The 24190-nt window shown below is 70.0% G+C and overlaps 2 protein-coding genes and 2 non-coding genes across 7 annotated transcripts; 3 read left to right on the plus strand and 1 right to left on the minus strand.

Annotated features, from left to right (window-relative positions):
• The first annotated feature begins 584 nt into the window (after positions 1–584).
• LOC138843140 (histo-blood group ABO system transferase 2) lies at positions 585–16181 on the plus strand. Of its 4 annotated transcripts, XM_089322678.1 has the most exons (10): positions 585–2617; positions 4650–4710; positions 6326–6382; positions 6805–6852; positions 7681–7716; positions 8139–8273; positions 9272–10168; positions 10244–15346; positions 15678–15793; positions 16086–16181. In XM_089322678.1, exons 1-7 carry the CDS (start codon positions 2368–2370, stop codon positions 9960–9962), a joined length of 1278 nt encoding a protein of 425 aa, XP_089178804.1. In that variant the 5' UTR covers positions 585–2367; the 3' UTR covers positions 9963–10168; positions 10244–15346; positions 15678–15793; positions 16086–16181. The 4 variants fall into 4 exon arrangements, with proteins under 4 accessions (XP_089178804.1, XP_089178803.1, XP_089178807.1 ...); XM_089322677.1 differs by having other exon boundaries at positions 9272–15346; XM_089322681.1 differs by having other exon boundaries at positions 9272–15346; positions 15682–15793.
• On the minus strand, positions 14044–24008 carry DIPK1B (divergent protein kinase domain 1B). The gene is made up of 5 exons (XM_051841056.3): positions 22973–24008; positions 20099–20233; positions 17521–17628; positions 17239–17415; positions 14044–17085 (listed from the first exon to the last, which is right to left on the minus strand). The coding sequence occupies exons 1-5, from the start codon at positions 23033–23035 to the stop codon at positions 16306–16308; spliced, it is 1263 nt and encodes a 420-aa protein (XP_051697016.1). The 5' UTR covers positions 23036–24008; the 3' UTR covers positions 14044–16305.
• On the plus strand, positions 15379–15509 carry LOC127489495 (small nucleolar RNA SNORA17). Its single transcript, XR_007917413.1, has one exon. It is a non-coding gene; the product is annotated as a small nucleolar RNA SNORA17 (small nucleolar RNA).
• LOC127489496 (small nucleolar RNA SNORA17) lies at positions 15893–16019 on the plus strand. Its single transcript, XR_007917414.1, has one exon. It is a non-coding gene; the product is annotated as a small nucleolar RNA SNORA17 (small nucleolar RNA).
• Positions 24009–24190: the final 182 nt, after the last annotated feature.

Consider the following 24190-nt stretch of genomic DNA (forward strand, 5'->3'; position numbering starts at 1 on the left):
CCCCCACGTGTAGATGAGGTGCTGGGGACAAGTCACTCGTCACAGTGACCCCGGGTCCTGAGTGGGGAGGCAGGACGGCCAGGTCGCAGGGAACGGCCTTGGCGGGCTCCTTCCTGGCTGCGACCTCGCTGGGAGACCCCGTGGGCAGCCGGTGGCCCTGGGGCGTGGACACTGTCGGGCTGCTGGCTGCAGGAGGAGCTGCGGTGCCCGAGAGCCCCCGGCAGAGGGGCCTCCCAGGTGTTCCGGGGGGATCGCGTCAGCTTTTGTTTTTTCAAAGATTTTCTTTTTTGACAGGCAGAGTAGACAGTGGAGAGAGAGAGAGAGAAAGGTCTTCCTTTTCCATTGGTTCACCCCCCAGTGGCCACTGAGGCCAGCGTGCTTCAGCCGGCGCACCGCGCTGATCAGGAGCCAGGTGCTTCTCCTGGTCTCCCATGGGGTGCAGGGCCCAAGCACTTGGGCCATCCTCCACTGCACTCCCGGGCCACAGCAGAGAGCTGGCCTGGAAGAGGAGCAACCAGGACAGAATCCGGCGCCCTGACCGGGACTAGAACCCGGTGTGCCAGCGCCGCAGGCGGAGGATTAGCCTAGTGAGCCACGGCACCGGCGTCAAAGATTTTATTTATACATTTGAAAGGCAGAGTTACAGAGAGGCAGAGGCAAAGGCGGGGGGGGGGGGGGCTCTTCCATCCACTGGTTCACTCCCCAGATGACCACAACAGCCAGGGCTGGGCTGATCAAGAGCCAGGAGCTTCCTCCAGGTCTCCCACGCGGGTGCAGGGGCCCAAGCACTCGGGCCATCCTCCACTGCTTTCCCAGGCCACAGCAGAGAGCTGGATCCGAAGTGCAGCAGCCGGGACTCGAACCAGCGCCCAGACGGGATGCTGCCACCTCGGGAGGTGGTGATACGCACTGCGCCACCGCATGCGGCCGGTTGCACAAAGGCGCCCAGGGCCTCCGTGACCTGGGTGGCCTCTCAGCCGGTTGGTGGGGGTTCGGCAGCTGCCCCTTCTTCTCCGTAGAACTGCTGTTGCCACCCCAGGCTTCCCACTCCCCTGTTGAAGTCTGTGCCTGGTGGCTGATAAACGGGCACGCTCGTGGCCGCTCTCGGGGGTTTCCTGTCGAGAGACGCCGTCGCTCTCAGCCCTGCAGCGGAGGGTCTCACCCAGAGACCTCGGAGCAGAGGTTGCTGGAGGCCGGGAGCGTTCCTCTTGCCCCGTGCCAGCCGGGGGAGGTGGAGCGGGGCAGGTGGCCTCTTGGGAGCTGTACTGCCCTCAATTGCAGACGCTGGACTCCACGTGGCTGCTTCCTGCTGGGAGGGGCCTCAGGGGCAGCGGGGCCCCCGGGGAAGGAGCTGGGAGCCCTGAGCCAGCTGCTGGGGCAGCCTGGCCTCAACACGGGCTTGAGAGACAGCGTTGATGTTGGAACAGATTAAACAGGCCTGGTCCAAACTGCAGGACCATAGGGCCACCGTGACAGGCCCGAGGAGGGGGCCCGCTCCCCCCGTGCAGGGCCCACCCCTTGTTTCGCTGGTTTCGAGCCCAGGCCCGCTCCAGTGGAGTGAGACTTTTACTTTGAAGAAGGGGCGTGGGGCATTGTGGCATCACAAGGACCCTGCCCGGAGCGAGGCGCAGGGGAGGAGTCGGGCGACTCTTGCTTTGATGAGGAGGCCCGAGACCACTTTGGCAGAGGTGTCAGGGTCCAGAGTGCGGCCTGAGGATGCTGCCCACAGAGAGAAAGAGGCCCCGTGTCCAGCGCAAAAGAAGGGAGCTGGGCGCCCCCCGTCCCAACGCCCCGGAGCCCTCTCCCTGAGTCAGGAACCCCGCCCAGGGTGGAAGAACCCGGCCCCTCATCGGAACCGCCGTGCCCCGAGGAGTCGAGGTGGCTCCGGGACAGCCCCACTGGCCTGGCCGGCGGCCTCCCCTAGGGGCAACCTCGTGCCCGGTGCCCGGCCTGGCTGCCGTGGAGGCAGGGCCAGCAGGGGCCTTGTTTTGGGTGCTGGGGTGCTGGTTCCGGAAGGCCGAGGCCAGCGTGTTCAATTTAGTTTTCCTGTCCCGTTTTCCAGCTCTTAGACCCCTAAAGGCCACATCCAGGAGCTCCCTCCAGGGGTTGGGGGCCTTCTCCTAGTGGTCGGTCGAGTTTGTGTCGGCTATCGGGTGCCGACAGGCCAGCGACCGGGCGTGGCGATGCAGGGCCCCGGCCGGGCGGTTACAGGCAGAGCCGTATGTTTTTGGACCACCTCGGTAAGGGATGAAGACAGGACCGGGGCCCTGGGGAGCGTCGCTGGCTGTCACAGTTGACGTACGTGTCAGTGTTCTGCGTAGCGTCCGGGAGACAAGCCGGCATACGCTTAAGGCTCCGTGAGCCCGAATGCCCCGGCCCGGGCACTGCTGGGCTGCTGCGTTCCTGTCCTGGCTGTGGACCTGGCCGGCTGCCCAGCCAGTCCTGGACAAATCAGAAACACGCCCTGGAGGCACAGGTGGGGAAGGAGCCAGCTTCTTCCTGCAGGTGGATCTGGCTCCAAGTCCGAGCGCCGGCTGGGCCGACCTCCGCCTCGCATCGCGGCCTCCACCTCCGGATTTCCGGCCAGCAGGGCCCCGAGCAGCCATGGACGGCCGAGGTGAGCGGGAGCGGCGTGGGCCCCGGAGCTGGGCTGCTGTGCCCTCCGCGGTGTCTGACCGTCTCAACAGCTGCTCCAGCCGGAGGCTCAGAGACGGCCTGGCCAGCAGAGTGGGCAGAGCCCGGGGGTCTGGGGGCTGCTGTGTGGGGCTGGGTCTGCGAAGGGAAGGAGGCGGTGGAAGGCAGGACGCGGCCATGGCCGAGTTAGGGCAGGGGGCGGACCCTTGGCCAAGACATCCTGCTGGGAGGGCAGTGCCCTGTCCCCCTGCCGCCGGCCCCCTGGACGGCCGGGTCAGCCGGCAGAGCTGCACTCGTGCCCACTTTTCTTTCTCACACGCCTGGGTGACGGGGTAGGCAGAGCCCACTGTCCTCCTAAGCGCCCGTGCAGTCTACACCACACCTGCCAGCTGCCCGGGCGTCCCCCGGCCTGCGGCCCCCCTCCCCCACGTCACTGCTCCCTCACCCCCCAGTGAGGCTCAACACCGTATCACAGAGCCTGTGGCTCGCAGACCTGACCTTTAGGGCAGATCTGGCTCCACAGGAAACTGAAGGGGCAGGGATTTCCCACAGTCCCCCTGCCCGGCCGTCCACACCACCCCCTGCCCCGCCGTCCACACAGCCCCCTGCCCCGCCGTCCACACAGCCCCCAGAGCGGCACACTGCCTGCAGCTGACAGCTAAAACCTGAGACCTAAAAGAAAAACAGCCAGCCCTGTGGTGAGGCTGTGATGCCGGCATCCCACACGGGCGCAGGTTCGAGTCCCGGCTGCTCCTCTTCCCATCCAGCTCCCTGCTGTGGCCTGGGAAAGCGGTGGAAGATGCCCCAGTGCTTGGGCCCTGCGCCCATGTGGGAGACCCAGATGAAGCTCCTGGCTTCAACTTGACCCAGCCCTGGTCATTGTGGCCGTTTGGGGAGTCTGTCTCCCCCTCTCTCTCTTTCTCTCTCTCTCTCTGTCTCTCCCTCTCTCTCTCTCTCTCTCTCCCTCTCTCTCTCTCCCTTTGTCCCTCTCTCCCTCCCTCTCTCTCTGTCTCTCCCTCTCTCTGTCTCTCTCTCTCCCTCTCTCTCTCTGTCTCTCCCTCTCCCTCTCTCTCTCTCCCTCCCTCCCTCTCATTAGCTCTGCCTCTCAAATAAATAAATAAATAAATATTTTAAAGAAAACCAGGCCGGCGCCGCGGCTCACTAGGCTAATCCTCCGCCTAGCGGTGCCGGCACACCGGGTTCTGGTCCCGGTCGGGGCGCCAGATTCTGTCCCGGTTGCCCCTCTTCCAGGCCAGCCCTCTGCTGTGGCCAGGGAGTGCAGTGGAGGATGGCCCAGGTGCTTGGGCCCTGCACCCCATGGGAGACCGGGGAAAGCACCTGGCTCCTGGCTCCTGCCATCGGATCAGCGCGGTGCACCGGCCGCAGCGCGCCAGCCGCGGCGGCCATTGGAGGGTGAACCAACGGCAAAGGAAGACCTTTCTCTCTGTCTCTCTCTCTCACTGTCCACTCTGCCTGTCAAAAAAAAAAAAAAAAAAAAAAAAAAAAAAAAAAAAACAATAAGATTTCCCACAGCCAGTGTCTCCCGCCCTGCAGACGGGGGAGGTGCACACCGCCGCGGGCGCCCACCTCCCTGCTCCTGGGCTCCGAGGGCACAGGACTCAGGCGCTGAGACAGGAGCGCCCAGTCCCTAGGAAGGGGCCCACCTGGGGACAGCAGCCTCTCAGGCACAGCGACCTCCACCCTGTGAGCAGGCGACCCCCCCAGCCCAGCAGTGAGCTGAGGACGGCCCAGGGCCCAGGGCAGGCGAGCGGGGGCAGGGCCCGGAGCCCTGGAGAGGCCGGAGGAGCCCCGGGCACGGAGCTGGGGGACAGACGGCGCCCCCCTCGGCGCAGTGGGAGGGGAGCGGCGTGGAGCTGGGGCTGGGCCGGGGCGGGAGACATGGGGCCGGGCTGGGGTCCCCCGCCGCCTGCTGGGGGCACCGCTGTGTGAGGCACAGGGAACAGGTGCGGTGGCAGGTGGGGGAGGGCTCATCGCCGCCCCCTGCTGTTTTCCAGGAAAACGCTGCCCCCTGCAGCCCCTGCTCCTTGGGCTCCTTCTCCTCCTGGTCTTCTTTGGGTAAGAAACCTGCGGTGCTGGGCGAGGCGGGGGGAGGGGCAGCCTTAGACACGGGGGCACCCCCAGCCACCCACCCCAGCACTGCAGCAGTGGGGAGGGGCGGCGATGGCTGTCACTCAAGCTCCACCCCACCCTTCCCTTCTGCTGAGCACAGAGGGGACGTGGGGAGGGCACTCCGTCCCGGGCACGGGGGGACGTGGGGAGGGCACTCCGTCCCGGGCACAGGGGGGACGTGGGGAGGGCACTCCGTCCCGGGCACAGGGGGGACGTGGGGAGGGCACTCCGTCCCGGGCACAGGGGGGACGTGGGGAGGGCACTCCGTCCCGGGCACAGGGGGGACGTGGGGAGGGCACTCCGTCCCGGGCACAGGGGGGACGTGGGGAGGGCACTCCGTCCCGGGCACAGGGGGGACGTGGGGAGGGCACTCCGTCCCGGGCACAGGGGGGACGTGGGGAGGGCACTCCGTCCCGGGCACAGGGGGGACGTGGGGAGGGCACTCCGTCCCGGGCACAGGGGGGACGTGGGGAGGGCACTCCGTCCCGGGCACAGGGGGGACGTGGGGAGGGCACTCCGTCCCGGGCACAGGGGGGACGTGGGGAGGGCACTCCGTCCCGGGCACAGGGGGGACGTGGGGAGGGCACTCCGTCCCGGGCACAGGGGGGACGTGGGGAGGGCACTCCGTCCCGGGCACAGGGGGGACGTGGGGAGGGCACTCCGTCCCGGGCACAGGGGGGACGTGGGGAGGGCACTCCGTCCCGGGCACAGGGGGGACGTGGGGAGGGCACTCCGTCCCGGGCACAGGGGGGACGTGGGGAGGGCACTCCGTCCCGGGCACAGGGGGGACGTGGGGAGGGCACTCCGTCCCGGGCACAGGGGGGACGTGGGGAGGGCACTCCGTCCCGGGCACAGGGGGGACGTGGGGAGGGCACTCCGTCCCGGGCACAGGGGGGACGTGGGGAGGGCACTCCGACCCGGGCACAGGGGGGACGTGGGGAGGGCACTCCGTCCCGGGCACAGGGGGGACGTGGGGAGGGCACTCCGTCCCGGGCACAGGGGGGACGTGGGGAGGGCACTCCGTCCCGGGCACAGAGGGGACGTGGGGAGGGCACTCCGTCCAGGGCACAGAGGGGACGTGGGGAGGGCACTCCGTCCCGGGCACAGAGGGGGCGTGGGGAGGGCACTCCGTCCCGGGCACAGAGGGGACGCTGGGAGGGCACTCTGTCCAGGGCACAGAGGGGCCGCTGGGAGGGCACTCCGTCCCGGGCACAGAGGGGGCGTGGGGAGGGCACTCCGTCCTCCAGGGCCGGGAGGGGAAGCCGAGTCAGGCCAGGCCGTGAGCTGCTTCCAGAGGCTCCTGGAACCCCAGAGTGAGGTCCGGCCAGGGCTCCTGGGGCGTGTGCCGCACAGGGAGGAGAGGTGCTGGCGTGGCCTCAGGCTGCACACACCCGGCGGGGGGACCCTGCAGCTGCCACGGGCCCCCACACAGCCCCAGCCCACCTTGCGGCCGCCTGGGCTGGGCCGGGACCTGGCAGCCTCCCAGGAGGCTCTGTGCTGTGTGCAGGAGGGGGACGGGGGGCTGGGCTCTGCGTCCTGACCCCCTCCCCCCTTCCCGCAGCTACGGGTTCCTGAGCTCCAGACGCCCGATGCCAGGAGGCCTGGGAGTCGGGCCTGGGTGAGTGTGGGTGAGTGGGGGGGGTGCCGGCCTCAGGCCTGGTCGCTGCTCCCTGGGCTCCCCCGCCCCTCCCCTCCAGGCTCTGCCCAGAGCAGCCCCGGCCCCTCCACGGCTTGGAGGGGCCCAGGGACTGCTGCCCTCGGCTCTGGCTCCAGCCGCAACCTCCCTGTGCCCTGCGGCCCTGACTCGGCCTCCCTGGAGCCCTTGAGTGGCCCCTGCTGGGCAGTGCTTAGTGAGCAGTGTCTGACGGGACAGGGACACCGGGACACAGTGCCAGGCCCGACACCCCAGGACGCCCGCTGTGACCGCTCAGACCCCGCTGCAGCCCCGCCCTGCGCTGTCCCCCGGGCCCAGGTTCTGTGCACGTGGGCCCGGCCTCTGCTCCCGGTGCCAACCCCGTCTCCTGTGCTCTCCTTCTGCAGCGTGGCAGTTGGGGACCCCGACGGCCGGCCCGTGGTGGCCTTGTCCAGGTACGGTGGCCTCGTGCCGTCCCCCAGCTGCGCATCTGCCCTCGGCCTGGAATCCCGCGGCCCCTTCCCGGCTCTGCTCTGACCTCGCCCTCGTCCGTCCCGCGCGTCTGGGCGGCCGAGTGCAGCCTGCGGGTCTGCCCTGCTGCGGGTCCTGAGCTTTCTGAGGCGGCGGCCAGCAGCACGGGGAGCCCTGGCCAGGGTGTGGGGCCCGGGGCGGGGCCGCAGTGTGGGCGGACTGCAGTGGGGGTGGGGCTTCAACGTGGGTGGGGTTTAGATGTGGGTGGGCCTAAGTGGGGTGTAGCTTGCAGTGGGGGCAGGGCCTGCCCCTCCCCTGGCTCTGGGCTTATCTGTATTTATCTGTGGAACCCCCCCTGCACCTGCCACAGACCAGAGTCCTGGCAGGGGGGGGGGTCATCTGCCTGGCCGCTCCCTGGTCACTGTGGGGCTTCCTGAATCTTCATCTTCCCAGCAGGCCCGACCCCGTGGACCTCTCCCTCCACATCTGCCTTTGGGGGGGCCCGCGGGGTTCAGGTGGGGGCCGTCAGAGCAGCTCCTGTGACCGCTGAGCTGGCCGTGGTCCGCGCCTCTGCTGCCCCTCCCTGGGCCATGTCCAGCCCCTCCCTGACCACACGGACTCACAGGGACCCCGTGGGCCTCCCTGCAGCCTGCGGGGCCCGGTCCTCTCCCAGCTCACTGAGCCTGTCCTTCCCGGGGTCCCCGATGGTGGCCGACAGGCACCGCGTGGGCTCAGGCAGCGTGTGTGGGCCGTGCTGTGCACGCCCCCGCGCCCCGCCCCTCCCGGCACTCACCACGCGCTGTGTCCTGCAGGATGCTGTACCCCCAGCCGAAGGTGCTGACTCCCTCGTGAGTTCCGGGCGTGTCCTGGGGTCGGGCAAGGGCGGGCACTGGTCCTGGGCGGGGCAGGGGGGGCGTTCCCTCTCCCGTCCTCTGCGGGGCCTCCAGGCTCGGCCACAGTGCTCCTGTCCTGTTCTCTGGCCCTGGCCCGGCCCCTGCTGTCCTCATCCCCCTGGGGCCTGGGGGCTGTGGGGGGGGTCTTCCTACAGTGGGAGGGGCCTCCTGGTCCCGAGTGGGCAGCGGGGCTGGGGCGGGCTGAGCCGGCCGCGAGCCGCTGGCTGGAGTCTGGGTGTCCTCGGCTTGGTGTCCTGCCGAGTCCTCCGGAAGGGGCGGCCCTGGGGGCGGAGGCCGAGTCGGGGTCCCGGGTGGGGGCGGCTGTGTTGCCCACCCTCCTGCCGGCCCCACGTTGCCACGTGGCTGTCCCTGTGCAGACGGAGCGATGTCCTCGTGCTGACCCCCTGGCTGGCTCCCATCGTGTGGGAGGGGACCTTCAGCCCCGAGATCCTGGACGAGCAGTTCCGGCTGCAGAACGTGACCGTGGGACTGACCGTGTTTGCCGTTAAGAAGTGAGTGGGGGGGGGGGGGGACACCTCGGCCTCCACGCCCGCCTTGCACCCAGGACTCGCCTGGGCGGTGGTTTGCTCTCTGTGGGCAGTGGACACTGTCGCCCCAGGGCCGGCGCAGTGGATCCAGCAGGAGGGCTCAGGTGCGGGGGGGGGGGGGGGGGGGTCTAACCTGCCCCACCCGTCAGAGCTGCCCTGGGGGGGGAGTCTAACCTGCCCCACCCATCAGAGCTGCCCTGGGGGGAGTCTAACCTGCCCGCCCATCTGAGCTGCCGTGAACACACCCGCTGTGCCGCAGCTCCCTGCCCCCAGCTGGGGGCCCCTCCCCAACCTGGAGGAGAGGTTAAGTGGGGCGCAGCCTGGACACCCCTGGGACAGTGCAGGACAGGGTGGCGTGTGCTGCTTGCAGCCTAGGAGGTCCTGTGTCCCCAGGGCCAGGCAGCCCGTGGCCTCCTGGGGTGGGTGTGACCCCGCTCCCTGTGGCCTCCTGGGGCAGGGGTGACCCCGCTTCTCGTGGCCTCCTGGGGTGGGTGTGACCCCACTCCCTGTGGCCTCCTGGGGTGGGTGTGACCCCACTCCCTGTGGCCTCCTGGACGGGTGTGACCCTGCTCCCTGTGGCCTCCTGGGTGGGTGTGACCCCACTCCCTGTGGCCTCCTGGACGGGTGTGACCCTGCTCCCTGTGGCCTCCTGGGTGGGTGTGACCCTGCTCCCTGTGGCCTCCTGGGGTGGGTGTGACCCCGCTCCCTGTGGCCTCCCGGACGGGTGTGACCCCGCTCTCTGTGGCCTCCTGGACGAGTGTGACCCTGCTCCCTGTGGCCTCCTGGGCAGGTGTGACCCTGCTCCCTGTGGCCTCCTGGGGCAGGGGTGACCTCACTCCCTGTGGCCTCCTGGGTGGGTGTGACCCCGCTCCCTGTGGCCTCCTGGGGCAGGGGTGACCCCGCTCCCCATGGCCTCCTGGGTGGGTGTGACCCCGCTCCCGCCTGCCGTCGCCTCCCTGCAGGTACGTGGCTTTCCTGCGGCTGTTCCTGGAGACGGCGGAGCAGCACTTCATGGTGGGCCACCGCGTCACCTACTACGTCTTCACCGACCGGCCGGCCGACGTGCCCCACGTGCTGCTGCGGGAGGGCCGGCGGCTGGCGGTGCTGGCCGTGCGCAGCCACGCGCGCTGGCAGGACGTGTCCATGCACCGCATGGAGGTGATCAGCCGCTTCTCGGAGCAGCGCTTCCGCCGCGAGGTGGACTACCTGGTGTGCGCCGACGTGGACATGAAGTTCCGGGACCGCGTGGGCGTGGAGATCCTCAGCCCGCTGTTCGGCACCCTGCACCCCGGCTTCTACAGAGCCGACCGCCGGGCCTTCGCCTACGAGCGGCGGCCGCGCTCCCAGGCGTACATCCCCCCGGACGAGGGCGACTTCTACTACATGGGGGCCTTGTTCGGGGGCTCGGTGGCCGAGGTGCAGCGGCTGGCCAGCGCCTGTCACCAGGCCACGGTGCTGGACGAGGCCAACGGCATCGAGGCCGTGTGGCATGACGAGAGCCACCTGAACAGGTACCTGCTGTACCACAAGCCCACCAAGGTGCTGTCCCCCGAGTACCTGTGGGACCAGCGGCTGCTGGGCTGGCCCTCGGTCATGAAGAAGCTGAGGTTCATGGCTGTGCCCAAGAACCACGAGGAGATGCGGAGCCCGTGAGGGGCGTGGAGGGCGGGGCCTGGCCGCCTGCGCTCCCTCCCGGCCGCCCCGCGCCAGAAGCGGTTTTGGGAGAAAGGGGGCAGGGGCTCCACTTCCTGTCCCCGTGGAGAGAGACGGCTGCAGCCGAGCTGCCCAGCCCATGTCCAGGCAGGCCCAGCCCTCTGCCCCCCCCAGAGACACGCACAGCCACGTGGACACGCACACAGGTACACGGACACGCACAGCCACGTGGACACACACACGGTACACGGACACGCACAGCCACGTGGACACACACACAGGTACACGGACACGCACAGCCATGTGGACACGCACACGGTACACGGACATGCACAGCCACGTGCACGTGGACACACAGACGTGCAGAGACACAGATGCACACACAGCCATGCACATGGACACACACTCAGCCCCGGCGCTTTCTCCGGCACAAGTTCCCAGTGGCCACCAGCAGCTCCCGCCGAGCGTGCCCGGGCCCTGTGCCGGGCGGTGGCCGTGGTCTGGGACGAGGCCTCAGGCGTGTGCAGAGACTGTCGAGGTCGGGGGCCGGGTTCCTCCTGTGCTGCCTCTAAGGACCCCGTCGCTCTGTTTCTCGCCTTCAGCTGTGACCCATTCGCGTTCTCTTGTGGGCCGTGTGGTGCACTCGTGTGTGTTGTATGTAGTGCGTACACTGGTACAGCGTGGTGTGGCGTGGGTGTGCTGTACATGTGCAGTGTGTGTGTTGTGTGTAGGTTGTGTGTGTTGTGTGTGTTGTGATGTGTGCGTTGTGTGCGTCTGCATTATGTATGTGGTGTGTGTGTAGTGCGTGTTTGTGCGTGTGCATTATTATGTGTAGTGCATACATTATGCACCACAGCCAACGCTGGCTGCCCCCTCTGCGCCCCGCACAGGCCACGCCGCGACCCTCCCAACACCTCTGGTTGGCCAGTCATGAACGAGACATTGAGGTCACAGCACAAGAAGCAAGGATTTCAGAAACACACACGGCGGAGCCGGGGCTGGTGCCGGGGCACCGCAGGCCGAGCTGCCGCCCATGCCGCCAGCGTCCATGCTGGGCGCCAGTCTGAGTCCCGGCTGCTCCGCTCCTGGCCCAGCTCCCTGCTGATGCACCCGGGAAAGCAGCAAAGACGGCCCTGGGTCCCTGCACCCACGTGGGAGACGCAGATGGAGCCCCGGGCTCCCGAGAGAGAGAGAGAGAGAGAGAGAGAGAGGTCTTTCATCTGCTGGTTCACTCCCCAAATGGCCCCGAAGGCCAGAACTGAACTGATCCAAAGCCAGGAGCCAGGAGCTTCTTCCGGGTCTCCCACGTGGGCGCAGGGGCCCAAGCACTTGGGCATCGTCCACTGCTTTCCCAGGTGCATTAGCAGGGAGCTGGACCGGAAGTGGAGCAGCCGGGCCTTGAACCGGTGCCACAGCGCCGGCCCCAGATGAGCTGATCTCAAATACTGGGGAAAGGAGAGACGGCTGTCTCCCCAGAGACGTTGTCCATGTGGCCGAGAAGCACCCGGCGCCCGCTCCACGCGGGGACACGGCAGGGAGAGGCCCCGGCACGGCTCTGGCTGGACACAGGAAGGAGAGGCGGTGGCGAGGACGGAGGCCGTCGGATGCCTCGTGCGCTGCGGGACGGGGACACCCAGAACACACTGACGGCAGTCTGGCGATCCTTCAAACGCAGACAGCTGCCGCGGGCTCCAGCAGGTCCCCCGCCCGAGGCCCGTGTCCGGCAGACGTGGACTTGAGCGAGCAGCCTCGCTCACAGCGGCAAACGGTGGAGAAACCAGAACACGGTCTACACCAGTGAGCCGGCCACGCCGTCCATTCACCTTCCAGATGTGTCTGGGTCCCAGGGTGTCCAGCAGTGCGAAGAATCTCACGGACCCCACCCCAGGGAAGTGGGGGAGACCTCTGTGGAGGAGGGGCCGCGGGATGCCCACCCGGGATGGGGGGCGGCTCCCACCCAGAGCATGAAGGAGGCTCCCGCCCCCACGGTAGGACACTGGGTGTGGCTGGGGGTTGGCCATGCCCCCGGCTCCCACAGTTGTGGGATTCCCCCTAGACAGCGGAGGTCAGGAGAGCAGATTGGGGAGGGAGGACTGGCCCCCCGGGGCAGTGGGGGAGGGGCCCGGGGCTCAGAGCTGCACCCGAGACTTGGTCCCCGGCCCAAGGCACCAGCAGCCGGCTCCCACCAGGGCCTCCCACCCGCCTGGCTGCACGTGGAGCTGGGTGTACTCTCTGCTGGGAGCCCAGACCCACAGGGGCCGTGAGCCCGTGGCTCTGCTGCCTGCCCACCCCTCCCAGGGCCCCCTGCTTCTGGGCACCTGACAGTCCTGCCCCGGGCGCCCGTCAGCCTGAGTCAGCCCACACGCCTGGCTGGGCCCTGGCGCTCCGTGCTCACCCGCCCCTGACCCAGCTGGGGGACCGGGAGCCCACGGAGGCTGAGGCCGAGCCTGAGGGTGAGGAGGGCCGGGCTGGGGGTGTGCGGTCCTCGGAGGGGCCCAGGGCTGGTGCTGGCAGACGGAGCCCGAGACAATGCCCTTGTGGTCCTGGTCACGTGTGGGGACAGGTGCCAGGCTGGGGCGTGGCCTGGGCAGAGACCTGGGGGGCCCAGGGCAGGGGCTTCTCTGGAGGGGCCCCCACCAGTTTCAATGCCGACCAAACCTGCTCCAGAGTGAGTGCCATCCGCAGCGCCAGCGCCAGCGCCAGGGGCAGCCTGAGACCCGCCTGTTACCCTCCTCTGCACGCAGAGCCAGCTCGTTCTAGAACCTTCTCCAGCGCTTCGGCCCGCTACTGAGCACGCCGACTTCTGCACCAGCTCTCACGGTGCACGTGCAGTGCTGGCTCCAGCGCCAGCGCTCAGCCGAGAGCCAGGGTCCCCTCCGCCACCACGAGTCCGGCTGGCTCCGTGGCGGCTCCAGCACCAGCTCTGTGCCAGCTCGCTCCAAAGCCACTCGCATGCAGCCAGCGGCAGCTTCAGAAGGAAACCCGGCGTCAGCACCGCCTCCGGCCGCACCCCGGCCACACCCAACTCTGGGAAAGCTCCAGGGGCAGAGTCCGGGTCAGAACCAGGACCAGCTGCAGCCCTGCAGCCGCACCAGTGCCGGCCGCTGCACCGGCTGAGCGATGGAGCCGCGCAGCCCAGGACCCAAAGCAGCTGTGGCCCCGGCTGTGCACCCCCAGCACGGGCGCTGGAAGCGGGCGCCGCCCCGGCTCTCCCGCCGCGAAGCAGGGCCCTCACCTGCCCAGGGCCGGCTCCGGCAGGGTCGCCAGCACCAGTCCTGGCTACTAGGAGCTCGCACAGCAGCGCCAGGTCCAGAGGAGGAGCCAGCGCAGCCCACTCGGCAGCCAGAGGCAGGGCCAGCGCGGGCGTCTCTGCGGTCAGAGCCGGCGCAGGTGTAAAGCGCCAGAGCGAGCAGCCGTGGGCACCGGCTCCAGCCGGCTCTGCACCAGCGCCGGGGCCAGCCCCACGGCCAGAGCCAGAGCTAAGCCCCACTCTGGTTATGGCCAGAAGCCAGGGCAGGCGCAGGGCCTTCTCAAGCTGCAGCCAGCCCGGTGCCAGTGCCAAAGCCAGCACCACGGCAGTGGTGGGCAGGGCCTCACCAGGAGGCGCTCCCCCAGGCTGGGGGGGGGGGGACACAGATGGGGGCTTCCTGTCTCTCTCTCTCCCCTTCCCCCCCCATGCTCACTCGCTCGCTCTCCTTCTCCCTCTCCCCCTCGCTCTGTCTCTCTCTCTCCCTCTCTCTGCCTTTCAGATCATAAAGCACATTTTTATTTGACAGGCAGAGTTAGTGAGAAAGAGGGACAGAGAGAAAGGTCTTCCTTCCGTTGGTTCACCCCCCAAATGGCCGCTACGGCCGGCGCACCGCGCTGATCTGATGGCAGGAGCCAGGTGCTTCTCCTGGTCTCCCATGGGGTGCAGGGCCCAAGCACTGGGGCCATCCTCCACTGCACTCCGGGGCCACAGCAGAGAGCTGGCCTGGAAGAGGGGCAACTGGGAAAGAATCCGGCGCCCCGACCAGGACTAGAACCTGGGGTGCCGGCGCCGCAGGTGGAGGATTAGCCTAGTAAGCCACAGCGCCGGCCATAAAGCACATTTTTTTTTTTTTTTTTTGACAGGCAGAGTGGATAGTGAGAGAGACAGAGAGAAAGGTCTTCCTTTTGCCGTTGGTTCACCCTCCAATGGCCGCCGCTGCAGCCGGCGCACCGCGCTGATCTGATGGCAGGAGCCAGGATCCAGGTGCTTTTCCTGGTCTCCCATGGGGTGCAGGGCCCAAGCACCTGGGCCATCCTCCACTGCACTCCCTGGCCACAGCAGAGAGCTGGCCTGGAAGAGGGGCAACCGGGACAGAATCCGGCGCCCCGACCGGGACTAGAACCCGGTGTGCCGGCGCCACAAGGTGGAGGATTAGCCTATTGAGCCACGGCGCCGGCCCATAAAGCACATTTTTTAAGATGCATTTTATTTTATAGGCAGAGTTGCAGAGAGAGGGAAAGACAGAATCTTGCGTCATCTCGTTCCCTCCCCACAGGGCTACACTGGCCAGAGCTGGGCCAGCCAGGAGCCAGGAGCCAGGCGCTTCCTCCAGGTCTCCCACGCGGGTGCAGGGGCCCAAGCAGCTTTCCCAGGCCATCAGCAGGGAGCTGGACCGGAAGTGGGGCAGCCAGGGCTTGGACTGACGCCCTATGGGACGCCGGCACCAAGCACAGATTTTTTTTTTTGAGGCCCTGAGACACGCCCAGCACTCACAGTTGGAGTCCCTGGGGTCTTGGGCTGGGGGAGGGGTTTCTGTTTCTGCAAAGCCCCTGCCCCTCTATCACCGGCTCCAGGGAGAGGCCTCCCACCTTGGTCGTCCCTGGGGCAGGGCAGGGGTCCCTCTGCAACAGACTCGCCATTCCCCGGGTCAGAACTGGGGTCCAGGTTCAAATCTCAGCTCGGCGGAGACAAACCCCAGCGGTGGGCAGAGCAGACGGGACACCCCCACCCCACCTGGCTGCCAGGAGAGGGGCCACGGCCTCTGCGGGGACCGACCCACGAGGGCGGGCGCGCTGAGAGCCCCCGCGGGGGAACCAGACTCTGGCTCGGGGTCGCGCGCAGCCCGGGGTCGGTGGGGGCAGAGCCAGCGCGGCCCGGATCGCCCCGCGTGCCTCGCCGGAGCTCAGCGCTAGAGGGCGCTGCGGCGGCGGCGGGCGCGGGGCGGCGTCTCTTGGCCCTCGTGGGCCGCCGTACGCGCTATAAAGGCTGCGCCGCGGCGCCGTTCCGTCCTTTCCGGCGGCCATGGCGGCGGGCAGGGGACGCGGCTGCGGGCTGGCCCCGGCCGCCTGGCCTCCCGCCTGGCCCGCTGGGCTCGGGGCTGCCGCGGCGCGCCCCGGGAGGGCGCGGAAGTCGGGTGAGGCCGCGGCGCGGGGGTCCCGGTGGGCGGCTGCCCCTCGAGGCGTTGCAGGCGCGGCTGGCGTGCCCCGCCTGTGTCAGCAGGTGGCGGAGAGGACGCGGCTATGTCTACGCTCGGCGCTCTGGCCCGTGAGCGCCCGAATGATTAGTAGCCGGACACGGCGCGCAGGCGCCGAGGCGTCGGGGGCTTCGTGGTCTCAGCCGGGCCCCGCGCGGCCGCTCGGACCCCGCCCCCGGCTGACCGCGGGGGTCCCGGCGTGGGGCCGGACGGGGTGGGGGTCGGGCCCGGTGCTGCGCGCGCCGCCCTCACCTCCACTTGTCCGGCCCAGGAAGGCGGCGTGGGAAGCTCCCGACGTGAAGGCGGGGCGGCCGGCTGGCGGCGGAGTGCGTGATGGGCCCCCGCGCCGGGGCCGTGAGGACGAGCGTGGCCTGCCGCCGGCTCCAGGTGAGGCTCGGGGCCCGGGGGCTGGGCCGTGTCCCCCCACTCGAGGGGCTGGGCATCCCGTCCCTGCAGCGGGGCGGGGGGCGCTGCCCGCGGGCTCGGCCTGGCCCGGCACCGCCGCGGGAGCGGCCGCGGAGCTGTGCGTGGCCGCGGGCAGAGAGCAAGTGGCTGTTTCTACGCTCGGTGCCCGGAGACCGTGGGCGCTCAGAATGGTTTGCAGCCTGACACGAGCGGGGCGGGCCCCGGCGGGACGGGGGGCGCGGCCCGGCCGCCTCCAGCCCTGTCCACTTCGCAGGTGCGGCCGGAGGACGGCGAGCGACGCCGGAGCCTGGACACGGGGTTGGACGGAGCCGATGGACTCGGCGGAACGCAATAAAGGCGCCTGGTGGCACGGGTGTCCGAGTGCTGTCCCCTGGGGCGGGCCGCGGCGCTGGCCTGGAGCCCACCTTCAGCCCGGCCGGGGCGGGGGGCGTCAGCGCTTCGTGGGCGGCGCGTTCCGGGCACGCGGCCCGCCCTCAGGAGTACTTGGTGTGTGAGATGCGCGCCCAGAGCAGCGCCTTGAGCTGGCGCAGCACCAGCGCGTGGTGCGCCTCCACCTGGCTGGCCAGGCCGCTGAGCGTGCTGCAGGCGCGCAGCTGGCGGCCCAGCTCCTCGCGCAGGTCGGCGGGCGCGCCGGGCAGCAGGAAGTCGCGCAGCAGCGCGCACACCTTGGCCAGGTTGGGCTGGATGAGGTCGCCCTTGCACTGGCGCAGGAGCCGGTCGCAGGGCGCCCTGCAGTCGCGCCCGTACGTGCAGTCCGCGCTCTGCGCGCAGCGCCGGCCCTGCAGGAAGCGGCGCACGGCCGCCTCGGGCGCCACGTGCTGCAGGTCGGCCATCTTGAAGTCGTAGGTGGCCGTGTAGCCCACGTTGGCCAGCGTGGTCTCGCACATGTAGAAGGTCCCGTAGGCGCCGTGGAAGAGCTCCTCCACGAACTCGAGCAGGCCGACGGCGATCTTGGCGCGCCAGGGCCACGCGGGCCCCAGCCAGCGTTGCAGGGCGGGGGGCAGCAGGGCGGCGGCGGGCCCGGGGCCGCGGGGGGCGCCCTCGGTGAGGTACAGGTCCCCGCAGTGGCCCAGCAGCCGCGCCGCGTGCTCCTTGCCCTGCAGCGAGAGCAGCAGCAGGAACTCGTGGCGCTGCAGCAGGGCCCACACGGACTTGGCCTCGGCCAGGGACACGCGGCTGTCCTTGTTGAAGTCGGCCATGAGCAGCACCTGGCCCACCAGCGCGGGCAGGGAGGGCAGGTCCCCCAGGGTCGCCTGTGTGGGAACCGAGAGCGGCCGTGGGCGCCTCCCTCAGCCCGGCCCACGCGTCCTCGCACCCACCAGGCGGGCTCCCGGCCCGCACACCCTCCCCTGCTCCTGACGGACCCGCTCAGCGCCTGAGCCCCGCCCCCAGGACCACCGGCTGACCTTGAGGAAGCTGAGGGTCATGTCCCGGAACTCCTTCATGGAGGTGCCGCGGGTGGGCTTGTCGAAGAGCGCCCGCTCCCGCCGCGGCGCCGCGTCCGACTGGGCCTGGCCGTCCAGGGCCTCCTTGATGCCACACTTGATGGTCACCTCCTTGTCCTGCCAGAGGCCGCTGTACACCTGTGCGAGGCCGCAGGCGTGGCCCTCCCGCCGCCCACCCAGGCCTCCATGCTGGCCCAAGACCCCCACTCAGCCCTGCCCCCAGCCCGGGGCCTCCCGCCCTACCTGCCGGCCCGGGGCCACGGAGAGGCAGGTCCTCCACTCCACCTTGCCCAGCTCGCACAGGTCCTGGCAGATGGAGCCCGAGATGATGCCCTTACGGTACTGCTCACACTGGGGGCAGGAGCCAGGAGAGCGGGGTCACACACTGCGCCCTCAGAGCCCCTGCCCGCCGGCCCAGGGCCCGGCCACAGCCCAGGGGTACCTGGAAGGCACGGGACAGGCTGTGGGGGTGGCGGGGAGGTGGGCTCAGAGCCAGGACCTCACCCTCCCTGGCACCTGCGGCCACAGCCTTGGGATGGGGTGGCCTCCCAGCTCTGCCTGGGAGTGGAAGCCCCAGCCGGAGGCCCCTGCCCTGCCTGGCTTATCCTCGTGGCCCGGGCTGCAGACATAGCGACCCCCACCTTGTCTCCTCCCCATTCACAAAGTCCGTGGGAATAGTGGGACATCGTGAACGCACAGTCCCACAACTTCAGAAACCGCGTGTTACACCTGAATTCCACTTTCCCCGAGCTTTTATTAAGATTCATGGTGCTGGGGTCGGTGCTGTGGCTCTGGGTTGGGTCCCCGGCCTGCGGTGCCAACATCCCCTGTGAGCACCAGTTCAAGTCCCGGCTGCTCCTCTTCCTGTCCAGCTCCCTGCTAATGCACCTGGGAGAGCAGCAGTGACAGCCCAAGTGCTGGGGCCCCGTGCCCTCATGGGGGACCCAGATGGAGCTCCTGGCTGAGCGGCCATTGCGGCCACTGGGGAGTGAAGCAGCAGATGACCCCCTCCCCTCCATTGTTTATCTGAAAGGGAGAGTGACAGGAGAGACAGACCTCTTCCACCCCCTGGTTCACTCCCCAGATGGCCACAGCAGCCGGGTGGGTGCAGGGGCCCCAGCATTAAGGGAGCTGGACAGAAGAGGAGAAGCCGGGACTGGAGTGGGTGCCCACGTGGACGCTGGCGACACAGGCCCCTGCCCTGGACGATCTCAATGCCCCTGGGGTGAGCAGGAGAGCGGGGGCACACGGGCAGACCCAGCCGTGCGGTCAGTGGAGCCCCCTGCCACAGAGGCCCATGGCCCCCAGGGTGCACCCGTGAGAGGGCCGAGGGCCCAGGCCCCCGACTCAGGCCTTGGCGTGCATGGAGCCGGCTTTGAGTCACTGCTGCTACACAGCCCCCAGCCAGGCCCTCCCCAGGCCACCTCATTAGCCAGATGCACACTCCTGTGATTAACGGGCTGGGGGTGGTGGCTGTCCCATGGTGCCCCACCCCCAGGTCCCACAGGGGGCCCGGCTGCCCCTGAATCACAGGGTGAATTCCTGGGTGTGAACCACCAGTTGCCATGGCGCTGGGCGCCAGGCCTGGAAGAAGGGACAGGGTGTTGGGATGTCCCAACCATGGAAGGGCCCCAGGGGGGCCTCCACACCAGGACGGGGACAGAGTGGAGGCTGGGGACCCTGCCTGGGCCTCTGCCCTTGACAGCGCTCACAAGGGAAGAGGGGACGCGGGCGCCTGCTAGCAGGCCTGCGCATGTGGCTGCCCAGGTCAACACGGGAGGGGGCGTCTGCTACCACGCACCTGTGGCCGTACACCTGCCACCGGTACACCCTGCAGGCCGCAGGGACAGGCCAGGCTGGGGAGTGCCTGCCCAGAGCCTGAGGCAGGCAGTGCGTGCAGCCTGCCCCCTCCCCTCACCAGCCGGCCTTGGCTCCCCGTCTGTGGGCGCCAGTGTCCAGCACCAGGCCGAGTGCAGCCGGCACCTGAGACACGGTGAGTGCTGGCGCTGCCCGCTGCCCCGGGTGTGTGGACCTGGCCAGCTGCTCAGTAACGCCCCCCCCCCCCCCAGCGCAGGTGGTGATGGAGCCCCCAGGACTCAGCAGAGTCGGGCGTGGCCTCTGGGGAGTGGAAGCCACGGTGTCCTCTGTGCAGAGGCCAGGGTTCCGGCAGCTGCTCCGAAAGCCCTGTGCACACGGGCGCGCTGGCCTCCGCTCGCCCCCTCCCTCCAGGGCCCGCGGCAGTGGGCAGTGGGCAGGGACCGCCCTGGAGCAGCGGGATTAGGGAGGCCAAGGGGGAGCCTCGGGCATGGGGAAAGCAGAGCAGGAACCAACCCCGTGCCTGCACGGCCTCCCCAGACACGCGTGAGCACACGCAAACACGCTCAGACATGCACAGACACGAGTGCACGTGTGGTTATGCAGACGCATCAGCACATGCAGGCACGCCTGAACACATGTACACACGCACGGACACATGTGAGCACTTGCCCTCACCCACTGAGGGCCTGGAAGACCCAGCCCCAGGGGAGCCCCGAGGGCAGCTCAGGACGGGGCCCTTGGTCCAGCCCCGGGCAGAAGTGACCTCCCTCCCACTTGTGTCTGGAGGCCGCCCCCGTCCTCCCAGCCACAGGCCGGGGCTCCCGCAGACACAGGCCGGGCCGCAGCCGCCTGTGCTTGCTGGGGCTCCCGCAGCAGCCCCCTCCCCGTCAGCCTCTCCCCTCCCCACCCAGAGCAGGCACCCTGGGCCCAACTCCCCGGGGATGGGGGGAGGGGCCTGGGAAGAAGGCCCCGCCCCCATGACCCCACGCGGCCGCACACTTACGATGACGGCCTGGCACACGTGGCCACGGCAGAGCTCCGAGTAGGACGTGTAGTGCACATAGGCCAGCCAGCTGCCCGCGAAGATGCCCAGCCAGACCAGGAGGGCGCACTTGACCCTGAGGCTGGGCAGCCGACCCTGCAGGGGTGGGGGTGCATGAGGAAGCACCGGGGGTCTCAGGGCCAGCGCCCCTCCCGGCTCCCCCCACACACCTGCAGTTCTCATGGGGGTGGCCGGCAGGCGGGGTCCTCCCCCAGACAGGCCCCGGCCGCGTCCTTTCACACACGGATGTTTCCAGTTTTTATTGGAAAGGCAGAGATGCCCAATGCCCACAACAGCCAGGGCTGGGCCAGGCCAGAGCGGGGAGCCTGGGGCTCCGTCCAGGTCTCCGTGTGGGTGGCAGGGGCCCAAGCACTGGGGCCGTCACCCGCTGCCTCCCAGGGTGCGCATGAGCAGGGAGCTGGAGCGGAAGTGGAGCGGCCTGGACTCGAACCGGCACTCGGCCACGAGAAGCGGGTGCCCCAAGAGGCAGCTCAGCCGCTGTGCCACACGCCCATCCCAGCAGGGCCCTGGCCTGCCCACTGCAGGCTGAGCCCGGAGGACGGGACCGGGACCCCAACCCCAGGCGCTCAGCCAGGGGCGGAGGAGCCCAAGCAGCCAGTGGGTGGGGGCGCAGGAGCGGCAGGGTCCCTCTGAGCCACGGAGCAGCACTCGGCCCTAAAAAGGCGGAACCCCGGGGTGGGCGTAGCGGGTAAAGCAGCCGCCTGCAGCGCCGGCGTCCCATTCAGGCATCGGCTCAAGTCCTGGCTGCTCCACTTCCGCCCCGGCTCTCTGCTGTGGCCTGGGGAGGCAGCGGAAGATGGACCAAGTGCTTGGGCCCTGCACCCACACGGGGACCCGGAAGAGGCTCCTGGCTCCTGGCTCTGGATCGGCTCAGCTCCGGCCGTGCGGCCATTTTGGGAGTGAACCAGACTCCCTCTCTGCTTTCAAATAAATAAATAAATAGGTCTTTAAAAAAAAGGCATTTCCTGAGTCTGGCGCAGGGCACAGCCATGGGAACGTCACACGAGACAGCGGGCAGAGCACAAGGGCCCCCCCGCCCCAGGTCCCCACAGCTGCCCAGCGCAGACGGCGGGCGGGGCGGGGGGGTGCTGCCTGCGCCCGGTTTCAGTCTGGGAGGTGAGAGAATTGTGCAGGCGGATCCTGTGCACCTGCTACACTGAGGCAGACGCAGGGTGGGCCCAGGGGCGACGCTCTGGGGGTCCCCAGGTCTTCCCTGGGACCCTCGGCTGCAGATGGGGGCGCAGGGCCTGGGGTTCCCGAGCTCCTGGCCGGGGCGCCCACTGCCTCGCCCCCGGTGTTCCAAGTGCAGTTCCGGGGAGAGCCGAGCGCCGCCCCCTTCCCACCGCAGGCCTGGTGCCGGAGCTGCCCAGCAAAGCCGCCGGGGACAGCGGGGCCTGGATTCCAGACGGCTGACCCCACGCAGGGGGTTGGGGCACCCCGACCCACAGCCGGGGGACAAGGAGCCCCGGAGGGAGCCCGGCCACGGCGCCAGGCCTCCCATCCCGACAGCTGGGGCGTTGCTGGGCAGCCTGGCGAGCTCCAGGCTGGGGCAGGGGCCCCTCTGGACACGACCTCTCCCAGGAGGACCCCCCAGGGCCAGGCGAGGGGCCGGAGCCTCACAGGCCAGAGGGAAGCAGCTGGCAGGGAAGTGGCACCCTTCTGGCCTGGGGCCCGCGGTCCCCAGCACCGCATCTGTTTCCGCCAGGTTGCTCCAAAAAATAAAAACAGGAAAGCAGAGACGGGTGGGGGGAGGGGCGCAGGGCCAGCTCACTCTGGGCATCCCCTGCCCCTCCCCCCACCAGCTGGCCTGCCCCAGGAGCAGCCCTGACTCCCACAGACCCAGGCGCATAGGTGGGTCCCCCGCCTCAATGGGAGACCCCCGCCCCCCAGAGCCTACCCCTGGGCTCCAGGGCCAGGGGGCCACTCCTGGGGGGCCTGGAGGGCGGGCAGGGGAGCTCCAGGGGCAGCGCAAGGCCCATGCTCCTCACCCAGAACCCAGGCTGGGACCAGGCCTGCATGGATGCAGGACGGGCGGGGCGGGGCGGGGGGCGGCTGGGGCTCCCTCCCTGACCCAGCCCCACAGGGAGGCCCAGCTCTGGGCACTGCCGGCCACCCTGGGCAGGGCAGGGCGGCCACGTCCTAGGACGCCCTCAGGGCTGGCCCAGGCCCACCACGGCCCTGACCTCCCAGGAGGCCGGGGGCACTTCTGACCAGGGGCCCCCCAAGGGCCAGGGGGGCTGGCGTGGCCTGCGGGAGGCCGGGGCAGGGCGGCCACGTCCTAGGGCGCCTCTCTGTGCCCAGCTCGCTGCAGTAGAAGAGCGAACGTTATTGCAAAGAGGAGGAGCCGGCCCTGGCCCTGGGGTCTCCCGGCCGGGGGAGGGGCGGCACCGGCTGCCACCCGGCCCAGCCCTCGCCCCTCACCCAACCCCCAGGCCTCACAGCCACCGCAGCAACTGCGGGGTGGTCCCTTCTCCCCAGCCAGATCTTGGGTCCGCGGCCCAGTCTCCGCGCGCTGGACCCATCCCCGGGTCTAGACACCGCCCTCCCCGGCAGGCGGGTGGGGGTCGGCGCCGCTGGGAGCTCGGCTCGGGGCCGCGCACGGCGAGGAGAGGGCGCGCGGGCGCACTGCGGGGCCCACGCGGGGGAGGGGCGCGGGGCGCAGGCGGACGGGGGCGCGAGGGGGCGTAGAGGGGAGCAGGCGCAGGGCGTGGGGCGCAGAGAGGAGGAGGCGTACCGCGCGGGGCGCAGGGGCGGGGAGGGGGCGCGGAGGCAGGGCGGGGAGGGGCGCGCCGCGGGGAGGGGGCGCCCGCATACCTGCAAGCCCTTGGCAAACGGGCAGAAGAGGACCAGGTGCGCGCGGCGCCGCAGCCGCCGCATGGTGGGCGCCGGCCGGGCCGCGCGGGCCCCGCGGCTCAGCTCGGCCTCAGCCCGGGCCCGGCCCGCCGCGGCCGCCGCTCCCTGGCCATGCGGGCCGAGCGTCCCGGGCCCGCGAGAGGCGAGCGCGCGCCTGCCTGGCGGCGGGCGGCGCGGGCGCGCGCGGGCGGCGGCGGGGGCGGGGAGGGTACCCAGGCCCCGCGCGGTCCCCGCAGGCTGGGGCAGCTCCGGGGGCGGCAGCCGCGCGGTGAAGCCCGCAGCCCCCGCCGGCGAGGGGCCCAGCTGCGCAGCCGCAGTCCCCGCCGGCCACCGCGGACAACGCCGGCCCCCGAGCGCCCGGCGCCTTTTCCTCCGGACCTCGGCGAGCCGCGGGGTGCGGATCCGCGCGCGGCCCCTGCGCCCCGCGCCCTCGGCCACGCGTGTGGGGCGCTGCAGGGCGGAGCCACTGCGAGCCTCGGATTTCGCTTCGCGCGCGGCGTCAGCCAGGCGCGGTCACGGGTGGGATGGCGAGGGGCCCGGCACCCTCCTCTCCCCGCGGTGGTGTCGCCGTGGGGGAGGGGGCGTCTCCCGTGACTGTCACCTGTCACTCGCATCTCTGATGAGTGACATCGCCCGGGATTCGGGAAGCAGGCGGTGCCGAACCGATCAGTAGAACCCGTGTTCCCGCGCCGGGCCGCCCGCGGCTCCAGAGCAGGGGCCGGTCCACAGCCTCATCTCGCTCACGCTCGCTCTCATTGCGTCTTGAAGGGGCTGGTTCAGTCCCCAGGGCACGCAGCAGCCAGGCCTGGGCCGGACCGCAGACGCCCCCAAGTGCCCCACGGGAGCGGCGGGTGTGCAGGGAGGCGGAAGTCCATCAGGGGCTGCCTGGCCTGGCTGTGGAGCCCGCGCCCACGGGGGACCCTGGCCTGCGCGGCACTGTGCCGGCCGTGGAGTCGGGGGCCGGCGTAGGTGGTTCCGGTGACGCCACGTGCCGCTGGCCTCTCACTACACCTTGGCGCTGAGGTGGCGGGAAGTGACCGGATGCATCGTCCCCTGTTGGGATCCATGGCCGGGAGAATGGGGACAAACGTCCAGAGCCCTAGGACCTGGCCGGCCCGGGACGCGGCCACAGCGGGGGCCAGAACCTGCATAGGAGCCCGGCACGTCCGGCCGCCCTGG

This window comes from Oryctolagus cuniculus, chromosome 1 (genome assembly GCF_051225735.1).
Source record: "Oryctolagus cuniculus isolate XC-2025 breed Fujian yellow rabbit chromosome 1, ASM5122573v1, whole genome shotgun sequence".
Taxonomy (NCBI): Eukaryota; Metazoa; Chordata; class Mammalia; order Lagomorpha; family Leporidae; genus Oryctolagus; species Oryctolagus cuniculus.

Coding starts and splice junctions, on each gene's coding strand:
- DIPK1B (XM_051841056.3), bottom strand. CDS start 23,035: ATGCGGCGGCTGCGGCGCCGCGCGCACCTGGTCCTCTTCTGCCCGTTT. Junction 20,234..22,972: donor CGTTTGCCAAGGGCTTGCAG/GTATGCGGGCGC, acceptor CCACCCCTGCAG/GGTCGGCTGCCCAGCCTCAG. Junction 17,629..20,098: donor ACGTGTGCCAGGCCGTCATC/GTAAGTGTGCGG, acceptor TCCTGCCCCCAG/TGTGAGCAGTACCGTAAGGG.
- LOC138843140 (XM_089322677.1), top strand. CDS start 2,368: ATGCCCCGGCCCGGGCACTGCTGGGCTGCTGCGTTCCTGTCCTGGCTG. Junction 6,383..6,804: donor GGCCTGGGAGTCGGGCCTGG/GTGAGTGTGGGT, acceptor CTCCTTCTGCAG/CGTGGCAGTTGGGGACCCCG. Junction 6,853..7,680: donor CCCGTGGTGGCCTTGTCCAG/GTACGGTGGCCT, acceptor TGTGTCCTGCAG/GATGCTGTACCCCCAGCCGA.